Source organism: Pecten maximus, unplaced genomic scaffold (assembly GCF_902652985.1).
Source record: "Pecten maximus unplaced genomic scaffold, xPecMax1.1, whole genome shotgun sequence".
NCBI lineage: Eukaryota > Metazoa > Mollusca > Bivalvia > Pectinida > Pectinidae > Pecten > Pecten maximus.
Window position 1 is genome coordinate 1 of NW_022979392.1, and position 15,774 is coordinate 15,774.

General features: G+C 38.4%; 1 protein-coding gene across 1 annotated transcript; it reads left to right on the forward strand.

The window, feature by feature from the left end:
- The first annotated feature begins 3,808 nt into the window (after positions 1-3,808).
- LOC117318575 (DNA-directed RNA polymerase II subunit RPB1-like) lies at positions 3,809-5,460 on the forward strand. The gene is made up of 2 exons (XM_033873545.1): positions 3,809-3,925; positions 4,087-5,460. Exons 1-2 carry the CDS (start codon positions 3,809-3,811, stop codon positions 5,458-5,460), a joined length of 1,491 nt encoding a protein of 496 aa, XP_033729436.1.
- Positions 5,461-15,774: the final 10,314 nt, after the last annotated feature.

Consider the following 15,774-nt stretch of genomic DNA (forward strand, 5'->3'; position numbering starts at 1 on the left):
AGTTGCCTGATAGTAATAAAGCTCTCTATACGCTAAACAATGTGAACGAAAAAATATATTTAAAATGTCATTTGTTCACAAAACATGACTTCTTTTTTTACAAAATGCTTACAGAATTAAATTATCTGCAGTAGTTCACTTACTGTTTTAGTATTTTGGTATTTAGTTTATCATTCGAACTTTCCTTTATTGTTATAATAAATATTCATATTATATCTGTTTTGTGAAAATCTCCTTTTTTAACTTAGAAATTTAAAGTTACGTAATTAGTTAATTGGGCAAGTGCATTATCGATTAATTTGGTTTAAATGTATCGCCAAGGGAACCATCTTTGATGGCACAAAGCAATTTTATCGGTGAGTGGTCTCTAAATGTAACAAAAATTAGGCCGACCGCCATTAGAAATTGACATTGCTGGAAACCCCACCTTTACAGAATGTCTCGAAAATAGGCTATCCTCTTATCAATCTTACGTCGACACCACAAAAAGGGAAAGGATCTGCTAAAAAGTGGAAGACATCTGACAAGAACGAGTGGATCTGATAGGAAGTACAGGAGGCAGTATTTACCAAGCTCGAGGATTCAGTATCATCACCTCCAGCCTTAGCCTACCCTGGTTGTAACAAACCATTGGGATTGCATACGAATGTCAGCTATCAGAGACTTGGTGATGTCCTATATTAGAAGCAGGAAGAGGGGTAAATGTCATTGCATATGCTAATCGTGGACTCTCCCGCTCAGAAAAGAACTACCCTGCTAACAAGCTGGAGTTCTTGGTCATGAAGTGGGCTGTAACCGAAAAATTCAAAGACTACTCGTACCAACACCAGTTCACAGTTCTTACAGACAACAATCCTCTAACCTATGTGTTAACCCCGTACCAACACCAGTTCACAGTCCTCACAGACCACAATTCTCTAACCTATGTGTTAACCCCGTACCAACACCAGTTCACAGTCCTCACAGACCACAATTCTCTAACCTATGTGTTAACCCCGTACCAACACCAGTTCACAGTCCTCACAGACTACAATCCGCTAACCTATGTGTTAACCCCATACCAACACCAGTTCACAGTCCTCACAGACTACAATCCGCTAACCTATGTGTTAACCACATACCAACACCAGTTCACAGTCCTCACAGACTACAATCCGCTAACCTATGTGTTAACCACATACCAACACCAGTTCACAGTCCTTTACGTTTTAACTAGCGCTACATTGGACGCCACTGGACACCGTTGGCTAGCGACATTGTCAGCATTCCATCAAACACAGATCTGGGAAATCGAACGTCGATGCTGATGTCCTGTTCCGGTTACCGGACCAGACAGAATCTTAGAGGATGTCCATTGGACTAGAGTCTATGTCTGCCATTTTCAGATGTGCCAGAGATCATACATTGGAAGTTTGAATTGGGACACGTCAATCGTACCATCTTCAGATGAGGATTCCATTCAAGATATGTGACATAAGAATGTCAGGACCTCTCACGAAATCAAACGAAACCAAACGAAACCAAACGAAACGGAAAATGAAAACATTGAAAAAAAACAAATAAATAAATAAAAAATATTAGACTTTATAAAGGCCTAAGTGTCCCATTCACATCGGTGTCAAAACAAATCACAGGAATAACTTTATCGCAATAGGAAGAAAGAAGTATGGCGAATGCTAGCACTCATGTATGAGGACATTTTTGTATTTGTATCTCTTTGAAAAAAAAATCATTCTGAAAAAGTAACGCAATATTCGTTCAGTTCTTTCAATATAAAATAACTTCTATCTATTTAACGGGTTTTAAGCCCGCTATTACGGCCTTGCGGCTTTTCAGTGGACGAGAACAGATAGGAAATTGAATAGAATGGGAACACTATGGAATGCAAGGGGAGAGTGGGGTGGAAGAGAGGGGAGTCGCCTGTCTAATCGACCCCCAGATTTGAATGGGTCCTAACCTAGCACTATTTAGTAGCAGTAGCGACGATGAAGGGAGAAGAGAGAGGACCCTACCCTGTGAATTTGGTTTATCAAGGTTTTTGACGTCCATCTAAACACCTTATTTAAATATTGGCCTAAAAATACCCTATCCTCTCGGCCGACTCTATCACACCTACTCTTCATCGAAAAAACAACAGAGAGATCTTTATCGTGCAAGTTGGAACATTCTCACACGGGACACTAATTAAAGTACCATCAGACGGACTTGATGTTAGTGGCTAACGGTTAATTTAAGTACTGGTGCTTTATTTTTATGTCCATACTTGTAACACTTCCTTCGATGTCGGATTCAGAATATATGTTAGTCCATCAATTATAGGCACACAAATCGCGTAGTGTATTGTGTGTACAAAATTGCGTAGATTAAACATTTGATTCTACCAAAACTAAACACAAATACTGGTAAAATATCCTTTTACCAATAACTTTATGATCATAAACGTATACACTATTTCTTACTCACCTGCTTATCAAAAATCATTGATAACCAAATAGACTAACTTTCGAAATGAAGGGACGTTACTCTTACAACAACTTATTCGCTTTTCAATCGTTAGTTAACGTTGTTCAATTTGCTATAAGCGTTATTTCAAGCATGCACGTTGAGCTACAGTACGTTATTTAATGCATGTCTGACCTGGGGTTTAGATGAAAAGAACAAGTTGGTCTTACGAGAATCTCAAAACAAAGCTGAAATAAAATATATTCCCTTTTCAGCCACTTAACTAATCCAGTACTTCGATATTGTCTAAAACATATCCAGAATTATTCACAGTTCATCAAAGTACCAGAAATGGAGTCGCCCTCGAATGCTTCCATTCTGTCTACATTCCCGACACCAGCAATACGGGAACAGCGCGTTAAGCCAGCGTTTTTATACGAATCGCACCTTTCCAGTACAGCAATTTCCCCGTAACTCTAACTGTTCACGATCAGGTGCACACCTGGCTTTCCGACCATAAAAGGAGTTGCTTACAATAACCTCTGTCACGTGATTTTAGATCGCGCGTGCACCAATACACTACGCGATTTGCATGCCTATAACTTATGGACTAAGGATATTATCTAAACAGAATTATTTCATATTTAAAAAAACTGAGTGAATATTGCGATAAATTCATTCTTTCCTGTGTGCTGTTTATACACCGATGAGAATGGGACACTTAGGCCTTTGTAAAGTTTAATATTTTTTATTTATTCATTTTTTTCAGTGTTTTCATTTTTCGTTTTGTTTGATTTCGTTTCGTTTCGTATAACCTGATTTCGTATCGTTTCTTTTCGCACTTTACAAGTACCCACCTCTCAGAGGAGAGATCCCATTCTGGGACCATATCTAGATGCTGTTTCCAGTGAACGTCGACCAGCTTAAACTGACATGTCAACCTCATCTTTGAACACACACCTGTATCGTCAGTTTGACTCGCTGAAGGCAATTAGAGGATATTATATATCGATTCGGTTGTGGACGGAAGGACCAGACGTCAACTTGTCATACCACAAGAGCTTGTCATACACAACATGAGTCATCTTGGGGTTAAATATTTTACTGGCCTGTTATGACAGCCGACACCGATATATGAATTGAAGGATGTCCTCGTTGTTTAAGACGGAAAACATCCACCAATGAAAGGGCAGTTAAGTTTGTCTGTATGGGTTTCCTAACACAGGAGCTTTCCAAAGGAAATATAAAGAGTATCTTAGTGATCACTGATCATTTCACTTGGTATGTTGTAACCATTCCTACCAAGAACCAGACGTCTAAGACGACGGCTGATGCGTTATTGAAGAATTTCATCGTTCATTACAGAATGCCAAAACGGGATCACACTGACCAGGGAGCAAATTTCCAAAGTAACCTGATGAAAAAGTTGGACAGGTTGATCGGAATCCAACAATTCAAGACCATCCACAAGGAAATGGTCAATGTAAGAGGTTCAACCGGACCTTCTTTGGCATGCTAGAGGCTTTTAAACATGCTAAATCACTAGAATGATGTATAGTCGTGAACCGAGGTTAATAGCAGATTTAACATAAAACATCGGGCAAGGTCAGGATGAATCCAGGACTTCCAGTACCAAGTACGTAGGAAGAGGACACTACAAGTGACGTACAAAACACAATCCCTCTTAACGTACAACACAGTCCTGTTAACGTACAACACAGTCCTGTTAACGTACAACACAGTCCTCTTAACGTACAACGCAGCCCTGATAACGTACAACACAGCCCTGTTAACGTACAACACAATCCTGATAACGTACAACACAGTCCTGATAACGTACAACACAGTCCTGATAACATACAACACAGCCCTGTTAACTTACAATACAGCCCTGATAAAGTACAACACAGCCCTGATAACGTACATCACAGCCCTGATAACGTACAACACAGCCCTGATAACGTACAACCCAGTCCTGTTAACGTACAACACAGCCCTGATAACGTACAACACAGCCCTGATAAAGTACAACACAGCCCTGATAACGTACAACACAGCCCTGTTAACGTACAACACAGTCCTGTTAACGTACAACACAGCCCTGATAACGTACAACACAGCCCTGATAACGTACAACACAGCCCTGATAACGAACAACACAGTCCTGTTAACGTACAACACAGTCCTGATAACGTACAACACAGTCCTGTTAACGTACAACACAGCCCTGATAACGTACAACACAACCCTGATAACGTACAACACAGTCCTGTTAACGTACAACACAGCCCTGATGACGTACAACACAATCCTGATAACGTACAACACAGTCCTGATAACGTACAATACAGTCCTGTTAACGTACAACACAGCCCTGTTAACGTACAACACAATCCTGATAACGTACAACACAGTCCTGTTAACGTACAACACAATCCTGATAACGTACAACACAGTCCTGATAACGTACAATACAGTCCTGTTAACGTACAACACAGCCCTGTTAACGTAAAACACAATCCTGATAACGTACAACACAGCCCTGATAACGTACAACACAGCCCTGATAACGTACAACACAACCCTGATAACGTACAACACAGTCCTGTTAACGTACAACACAGCCCTGATGACGTACAACACAATCCTGATAACGTACAACACAGTCCTGATAACGTACAATACAGTCCTGTTAACGTACAACACAGCCCTGTTAACGTAAAACACAATCCTGATAGCGTACAACACAGCCCTGATAACGTACAACACAGCCCTGATAACGTACAACACAACCCTGATAACGTACAACACAGTCCTGTTAACGTACAACACAGCCCTGATGACGTACAACACAATCCTGATAACGTACAACACAGTCCTGATAACGTACAATACAGTCCTGTTAACGTACAACATAGCCCTGATAACGTACAACACAACCCTGATAACGTACAACACAGTCCTGTTAACGTACAACACAGCCCTGATGACGTACAACACAGTCCTGATAACGTATAATACAGCCCTGTTAAAGTACAACACAGTCCTGATAACGTAAAACACAGCACTGTTAACGTACAACACAGTCCTGATAACGTACAACACAGTCCTGATAACGTAAAACACAGTCCTGATAACGTACAACACAGCCCTGATAACGTTCAACACAGCCCTGATAACGTTCAACACAGCCCTGATAACGTACAACACAGCCCTGATAACGTACAACACAGCCCTGTTAACGTACAACACAGCCCTGATGACGTACAACACAGTTCTGATAACGTACAACACACTCATGTTAACGTACAACACAGTCCTGTTAACGTACAACACAGTACTGATAACGTACAACACAGTCCTGATAACGTACAACACAGTCCTGATAACGTACAACACAGCCCTGTTAACGTACAACACAGCCCTGTTAACGTACAACACAGTCCTGATAACGTACAACACAGTCCTGATAACGTACAACACAGCCCTGTTAACGTACAACACAGTCCTGATAACGTACAACACAGTCCTGTTAACGTACAACACAGCCCTGATAACGTACAACACAGTCCTGATAACGTACAACACAGTCCTGATAACGTACAACACAGCCCTGTTAACGTACAACACAGCCCTGATAACGTATAACACAACCCTGATAACGTACAATACAGTCCTGATAACGTACAACACAGTCCTGATAACGTACAACACAGTCCTGATAACGTACAACACAGTCCTGATAACGTACAACACAGCCCTGTTAACGTACAACACAGCCCTGAAAACGTACAACACAGCCCTGTTAACGTACAACACAGCCCTGATAACGTACAACATAACCCTGATAACGTACAACACAGCCCTGATAACGTACAACACAGCCCTGATATCGTACAACACATCCCTGTTAACGTACAACACAGTCCTGATAACGTACAACACAGCCCTGTTAACGTACAACACAGCCCTGAAAACGTACAACACAGCCCTGTTAACGTACAGCACAACCGTGATAACGTACCACACAGTCCTGTTAACGTACAACACAGCCCTGATAACGTACAACACAACCCTGATAACGTACAACACAGCCCTGTTAACGTACAACACAGTCCTGTTAACGTACAACACAGCCCTGTTAACGTACAACACAGCCCTGATAACGTACAACACAGCACTGTTAACGTACAACACAGTCCTGTTAACGTACAACACAGCCCTGTTAACGTACAACACAGCCCTGATAACGTACAACACAGCCCTGATAACGTACAACACAGCCCTGTTAACGTACAACACAATCCTGATAACGTACAACACAGTCCTGTTAACGTACAACACAGCCCTGATGACGTACAGCACAGCCCTGTTAACGTACAACACAGCCCTGATGACGTACAACACAGTCCTGATAACGTACAATACAGCCCTGTTAAAGTACAACACAGTCCTGTTAACGTACAACACAGCCCTGATAACGTACAACCCAGTCCTGTTAACGTACAACACAGTCCTGTTAACGTACAACACAGCCTTGATAACGTACAACACAGCCCTGCTAACGTACAACACAACCCTGATAACGTACAATACAGCCCTGTTAACGTACAACACAGTCCTGTTAACGTACAACACAGTCCTGATGACGTACAACACAGTCCTGATAACGTACAACACAGTCCTGATAACGTACAACACAGTCCTGATGACGTACAACACAGCCATGATAACGTACAACACGGCCCTGCTAACGTACAACACAACCCTGTTAACGTACAGCACAGCCCTGAAAACGTACAACACAGCCCTGATAACGTACAACACAGCCCTGATAACGTACAACACAGCCCTGATAACGTACAACACAACCCTGATAACGTACAACACAGTCCTGTTAACGTACAACACAGCCCTGATGACGTACAACACAGCCCTGATGACGTACAACACAGTCCTGATAACGTACAATACAGCCCTGTTAACGTACAACACAGCCCTGATAACGTACAACACAGCTAACACATTATAAGATACCGTACTCTGTAATGATAAGATACGGTACTGTGTAATGATAAGATACGGTACTGTGTAATGATAAGATACGGTACTGTGTAATGATAAGATACGGTCTTGTAATAGATAGATACGGTACTGTGTTATGATACGGTTATGATAAGATACGGTACTTGTGTAAATGATAAGATACGGTACTGTGTAATGATTAAGATACGGTACTGTGTAATGATAAGATACGGTACGTGTGTAATGATATAACGTACTTGTTTAAGGATAATCGGTACTTGTGTAAATGAGGAAGATACGGTAACTGGGTAATGATAAGATTACGGTACTGTGTAATGATAAAGATTCCGGTACTGTGGTAATGATAAGATAATGTACTTGGGTGTAAATGATCAGATATGTAGCAATGTGTAATGATAAGATACAATACTGTGGTTAATGAAGTAAGATAGGCGGTACTGTGTAAGGATAAGAAGACGGTACTGTTGTAAATGATAAGATACGGTAATTGTGTACTGTATAAGATACGGTACTTGGTGAATGATAAGATACGGTATTGTGTAAAATGAATAAAGATACGGTACTGTGTAATGATAAGAATACGGTATTGTGGTAATGATAAGATACGGTACTAGTGTAAATGATCAGATATGTACTGTGTAATGAATAAGATACAATACGTAGTAATGATAAGATACTGTTAACTGTGTAATGAATAAGATACGGTACTTTGGTAATGATAAGATACGGTACACGGTGCTATGATAGATACGGTACAGTGTAAATGATAAGATGACTGTACTGTTTATGATAAGATTACGGTTATTGTTGTAATGATAAGATACGGCTACTCGTGTTAATGATAAAGATACGGTACTGGGTAATGATAAGATACTGTACTCGTGTAATGATAAGATAAGGTACTTTGTATGATAAGATACCGGACTGTGTAAATGAGACGATCAGGTAACTTTGTAATGATAAGATACGGTAGTGTATAATGATTAAGATTACAATACCTACGTGTTAATGATAAAGATACTGGTACTGTGTAATGATAAGAATACGGTACTGTGTAATGATAAGATACTGTCACTGGTATAATGATAATATACGGTTACTGTTGTATGATAAGATACGTGTATTGTGTTAAAAACTTGATAAGATAAGGTACTTTGTAATGATAAGATACGGTATTGTATAATGATAAGATACGGTACTGTGTAATGATAAGATACGGTACTGTGTAATGATAAGATACGGTACTGTGTAATGATAAGATACGGTATTGTGTACTGATAAGATAAGGTACTTTGTAATGATAAGATACGGTATTGTATAATGATAAGATACGGTACTGTGTAATGATAAGATACGGTAGTGTGTAATGATTAGATACGGTACTGTGTAATGATAAGATACGGTACTGTATAATGATAAGATACGGTACTGTGTAATGATAAGATACGGTATTGTGTAATGATAAGATACGGTACTGTGTAATGATAAGATACTGTACTGTGTAATGATAAGATAAGGTACTTTGTAATGATAAGATACCGTACTGTGTAATGATAAGATACGGTACTGTGTAATGATAAGATACGGTACTGTGTAATGATAAGATACGGTACTGTGTAATGCTAAGATACGGTACTGTGTAATGATAAGATACTGTACTGTGTAATGATAAGATAAGGTACTTTGTAATGATAAGATACCGTACTGTGTAATGATAAGATACGGTACTGTGTAATGATAAGATACGGTACTGTGTAATGATAAGATACGGTACTGTGTAATGAGAAGATACGGTACTGTGTAACGATAAGATACAATATTGTGTAATGATAAGATACGGTACTGTGTAATGGTAAGATACGGTACTGTGTAATGATAAGATACGGTAGTGTGTAATGATAAGATACTGTACTGTGTAATGATAAGATACGGTACTGTGTAATGATAAGATACGGTACTGTGTAATGATAAGATACGGTATTGTGTAATGATAAGATACGGTATTGTGTAATGATAAGATACTGTATTGTGTAATGATAAGATACTGTACTGTGTAATGATAAGATACGGTACTGTGTAATGATAAGATACTGTACTGTGTAATGATAAGATACGGTACTGTGTAATGATAAGATACGTACTGTGTAATGATAAGATACGGTACTGTGTAATGATAAGATACGGTACAGTGTAATGATAAGATACTGTACTGTGTAATGATAAGATACGGTAGTGTGTAATGATAAGATACGGTACTGTGTAATGATAAGATACGGTAGTGTGTAATGATAAGATACGGTATTGTATAATGATAAGATACGGTAGTGTGTAATGATTAGATACGGTACTGTGTAATGATAAGATACTGTACTGTGTAATGATAAGATACGGTATTGTGTAATGATAAGATACGGTACTGTGTAGTGATAAGATACGTACTGTGTAATGATAAGATACTGTACTGTGTAATGATAAGATACGGTACTGTGTAATGATAAGATACTGTACTGTGTAATGATAAGATACGGTAAAGTGTAATGATAAGATACAGTACTGTGTAATGATAAGATACGGTACTGTGTAATGATAAGATACGGTAGTGTGTAATGGTAATATATACTATCAATTTAATGATGATCTAAGAAAGAGATGATTTGTGTCCCCATCACTAACCAATAAGGACATTGATACATACAAAATGTAAATTGTAATTATGAACTTTACCGTGATTTATCCATGAGGGTTGGTTGGTTTCCGATAATAATCAAGCTGTTATTTACTGAGTAAGTATCTGTCTGTCAAAATGAATGAATAGATAGGTTAATTAATCAATCAGATGGAGGAGAACGAAGCACATAATAAAAGCCCGACGTTCACAAAAGATTTTAGTAAGAATCAGTTTTTGTTTGGACAATTATATCATTTTTCAATATAATCTGACAAAAATAGCGTTTCTCCTGCCAAAAGTCCTGATAACCAAATGGAAACGTTAAACAGTTCATTCTTAAATATATCTCATTTGTGCGCATCTATATTTCAAATTGAATATGAATGTATCTTGGCTGGTATTGATACTTCGGCCGGCTGGCGGCTCTGGCTTCCATCAAACCCTGTGAGGTATACAAATTTGTAAGTCGATATTAGACTCTAGTCGTTTATCATGTCATGAAGTAAAAATCAATGTCATTCCATCTTTGAATCAAATTAAGTGATGTTGATGCTGTGTTCGCCGCACTTTCTGGTTCCGATGTCCAAAACTTGTATCCGCAACATTGGTCCATATTCAGTCCCTCTGTACTGGAGCGTGGGGTCAAACTCCATCACTAGTTCACGAGTCAAAAATCTGTTCCTCTTTGCTCGATAATCCGAAATTCAGTTCAACTGTACTTATCCATAGGACTTCATTCCGTATAACTGTACAAGTCCGTAAAATTTAGCTCCGTCCAACTGTACTAGTCCACAACACCAAACTTCAACAAACTGTATGACTACATAGGGCCAAACTCACATAAAACTATTCAATGGACCCAACTTCTGGAACCAACGAGTGTATTCGTACATGGCGCCAAACTCCGTCCAACTGTACTAGTCCTTAGCACCAAACTCCGTCCAACTGTACTAGTCCCTGGAGCCAAACTCCGTCCAACTGTATTAGTCCTTAGCACCAAACTTCGTCCAACTGTACTAGTCCTTAGCACCAAACTCCGTCCAACTGTACTAGTCCTTAGCACCAAACTCCGTCCAACTGTACTAGTCCTTAGCACCAAACTCCGTCCAACTGTACTAGTCCTTAGCACCAAACTCCGTCCAACTGTACTAGTCCCTGGAGCCAAACTCCGTCCAACTGTATTAGTCCTTAGCGCCAAACTCCGCCCAACACTATTAGTCCATAGCTCCAAACTCCGTCCAACTGTACTAGTCCTTAGCGCCAAACTCCATCCAACTGTACTAGTCCCTGGAGTCAAACTCCGTCCAACTGTACTAGTCCCTGGAGCCAAACTCCGTCCAACTGTATTAGTCCTTAGCACCAAACTCCATCCAACTGTACTAGTCCTTAGCGTCAAACTCCGCCCAACTGTACTAGTCCTTAGCGCCAAACTCCATCCAACTGTACTAGTCCTTAGCGCCAAACTCCATCCAACTGTACTAGTCCCTGGAGCCAAACTCCGTCCAACTGTACTAGTCCCTGGAGCCAAACTCCGTCCAACTGTATTAGTCCTTAGCACCAAACTCCGTCCAACTGTACTAGTCCTTAGCGCCAAACTCCATCCAACTGTACTAGTCCCTGGAGCCAAACTCCGTCCAACTGTATTAGTCCTTAGCACCAAACTCCGTCCAACTGTACTAGTCCTTAGCGCCAAACTCCATCCAACTGTACTAGTCCCTGGAGCCAAACTCCGTCCAACTGTATTAGTCCTTAGCACCAAACTCCGTCCAACTGTACTAGTCCTTAGCACCAAACTCCGTCCAACTGTACTAGTCCCTGGAGCCAAACTCCGTCCAACTGTATTAGTCCTTAGCACCAAACTCCGTCCAACTGTACTAGTCCTTAGCACCAAACTCCGTCCAACTGTACTAGTCCCTGGAGCCAAACTCCGTCCAACTGTATTAGTCCTTAGCACCAAACTCCGTCCAACTGTACTAGTCCTTAGCACCAAACTCCGTCCAACTGTATAAGTCCTTAGCGCCAAACTCCATCCAACTGTATTAGTCCTTAGCGCCAAACTCCATCCAACTGTATTAGTCCTTAGCGCCAAACTCCATCCAACTGTATTAGTCATTAGCGCCAAACTCCATCCAACTGTATTAGTCCTTAGCGCCAAACTCCATCCAACTGTATTAGTCCTTAGCGCCAAACTCCATCCAACTGTATTAGTCCATAGCGCCAAACTCCATCCAACTGTATTAGTCCTTAGCGCCAAACTCCATCCAACTGTATAAGTCCTTAGCGCCAAACTCCATCCAACTGTATTAGTCCATAGCGTCAAACTCCGTCCAACTGTACTAGTCCCTGGAGCCAAACTCCATCCAACTGTATTAGTCCTTAGCGCCAAACTCCATCCAACTGTATTAGTCCATAGCTCCAAACTCCGCCCAACTGTACTAGTCCTTAGGGCCAAACTCCATCCAACTGTACTAGTCATTAGCGCCAAACTCCGCCCAACTCTATTAGTCCATAGCGAGAGATATGATGATTCTATGGATTCAATTGGGCACCTTGCCAAATTTTTAAAATGGCGCCAAATGGCGCCATTTTAAATATTTGGCAGTGTGCCCAACATAAGCCATAGGAAACATCACTTCTCTCTCACTGTATTTCATTCTATTTTTAGCCCTTACATTCTATTTTTAGCCATTTCATTCTATGTTAAGCCTAATACTGACCATTTCTAATACTTACCTAGACTGACCATTTCTAAATACTTACCTTTTTACTTTGAGAATGTTTTTGCAGGAAGTCCAGGTGAGAAGTTTAGCTGAGAAGTCTTTGGTTGAGATGTCTGGATGATTACCAAAAAACATTGGAGCCCAATTCAACCGAGTTCTGATTTTTTAACAGAAACCCAAACCAAATGACCCTGATGGTTTTTTTTTTTTTTTTAAATATGTGTAAACCGCCAAACTTTCCAGAATGAGGCTGTGAAGAATTCAACATGGCAGCTTCCATGTGTTTACATTACCTCAGGATGTTTATGGGTTTTAACATTATAAAATATAGCAGGTAAGTTGTGTTTTTAATCTTTTTGATATGATCAAAGAATATTTATTTTAAATGTATGAGTATATTATAGAATGAAGCTGTTTTTATCATGATTTACGGAGATTGATTTGTTGGTGCTCAAGTTATTGACTCAGTGTTACGGAGGTCATTTTTTGCAGATTACAGTAGATTTAGATGGTTTGTATTGTAAAATGGAATCATCTCAGTTCAAAATAATCATTATGAATTGATGTCTTCATAACAGTAGTAAAATAAAGGTTTTGTTTTGTTGCTAGAACTAAAAATACTACCATGGTAAAATGCTTTCACTTTCTATTCCCGGAACTGTGACGTCACAGCCATAACTGTCTTGAGTTGTACGGAGGTCATTTTCCGTAAATTACAATAGATTTAGATAGTTTGTATTGTAAAATGGAATCATGTCAGTTCAAAATAATCATTCTGAGTTGATGTCTTCATAACAGTAGTAAAATAAAGGTTTTGTTTTGTTGCTAGAACTAAAAATACTACCATGGTAAAATGCTTTCACTTTCTATTCTCGGAACTTTCTAGACAGTGTGACGTCACAGCCATAACTGTCTGAAGTTGTACGGAGGTCATTTTCCGTAAATTACAATATATTTAGATGGTTTTTATTGTAAAATGGAATCATGTCAGTTCAAAATAATCATTCTAAAACTGTGTCTTTTTAACATGGTGTTTTAACATGCTAACATGTTGTTTTAACATGCTGATTTGCTGTTTTGACATGTTTATATGGTGTTTTTAGCATGTTAACATGCTGTTTTAAATTCATGATTTTGTCATTTTTGTTGTTTTTGTCATGTTTTGTCATTTTTGTCATGATGTTGTCATGATGTTGTCATTATTTGTCATGTTTTGTCATGATTTTGTCATGTTTTGTCATGTTTTGTCATTATTTGTCATTATTTGTCATGTTTTGTCATGTTTGTCATGATTTTGTCATTTTTGTCATGATTTTGTCATTTTTGTCATTATTTTGTCATGTTTTTGTCATGTTTTGTCATGTTTTGTCATGTTTTGTCATTATTTGTCATGTTTTGTCATTTTTGTCATGATTTTGTCATTTTTGTCATTATTTTATCATGTTTTGTCATGATTTTGTCATGCTTTGTCATGTTTTGTCATTATTTGTCATGTTTTGTCATGATTTTGTCATGATTTTGTCATGATTTGTCATGTTTTGTCATTCTTTGTCATTGTTGTCATGATTTTGTCATGATTTTGTCATTATTTGTCATTATTTGTCATGTTTTGTCATGTTTGTCATGATTTTGTCATTTTTGTCATGATTTTGTCATTTTTGTCATGATTTTGTCATGTTTTGTCATGATTTTGTCATGTTTTGTCATGATGTTGTCATTTTTGTCATGTTTTGTCATGATGTTGTCATTTTTGTCATGTTTTGTCATGATTTTGTCATGTTTTGTCATGTTTTGTCATGATTTTGTCATTTTTGTCATTTTTGTCATGATTTTGTCATTATTTGTCATGTTTTGTCATTTTTGTCATGATTTTGTCATTATTTGTCATGATTTTGTCATGTTTGTCATGATTTTGTCATGTTTTGTCATGATTTTGTCATTTTTGTCATGATTTTGTCATTATTTGTCATGTTTTGTCATGATTTTGTCATGATTTTGTCATGATTTTGTCATGTTTTGTCATGTTTTGTCATGATTTTGTCATGATTTGTCATGTTTGTCATGATTTTGTCATTTTTGTCATGATTTTGTCATGATTTTGTCATGTTTGTCATGATTTTGTCATGTTTTGTCATGTTTTGTCATGATTTTGTCATTATTTTGTCATTTTTGTCATGTTTTGTCATGATTCTATCATTAATTTTCTGAGAGGACAGACATTCTTCAGTTACAGCTTTCTTGGAGATTGGAATCAATTCAATAGAATTATAATTGAAAAAAATAACGTAATTCATACTTTGTTTTTTTTTCTTTTATTATATTCACAAACGTATATGCAAACAATGATTTCTTAATTAAACAATCAATATTTTTATAAGATATGGATTGCAATACATACAGTCATTACACAAAACCTGCAATTAATAACAATGTATACTCATTACTATTATAACAAGTAACGTTCAAGATGATGAACGAAATCATCTACAATGTAAGTATTGGCATGCCATTCTGATTGAAGATATTCGGTGATGTCATTCATGGTCATTCCCATCTCTCGGTGAACCAAGTAATATATACAATGTTGACCACACACTAGAGAGTTCAAATGCTGTACTGCAACGGGATTATAAATCCATGTTTTACATTGCCGGTTTAAGAAATTGATAAAATCTAAATGAAAGGGAGACAATCCATAAGGATCATAATATTCTCCACGTCTTTTTTCATCTATATACATAGCAATCCAATGTTGCCCTTGTTTATTATCTGGGTCAGTATTACAAACCATGAAACTAGGAACACTTAAAGGACATGAAGGTAATGTATTTCTAGCATACACCCCTGCAAAATGAGGAGAAACGGCTTGTAGGATCAGTTCTATTTCTAAAGTATTCA

What these genes read in the sequence shown, in the direction of transcription:
- LOC117318575 (XM_033873545.1), top strand. Translation starts at nt 3,809, where the DNA reads ATGCCAAAACGGGATCACACTGACCAGGGAGCAAATTTCCAAAGTAAC. An exon ending in TCCACAAGGAAATGGTCAAT is followed by an intron (nt 3,926 to 4,086) that starts GTAAGAGGTTCA and finishes CCAAGTACGTAG; the next exon opens with GAAGAGGACACTACAAGTGA.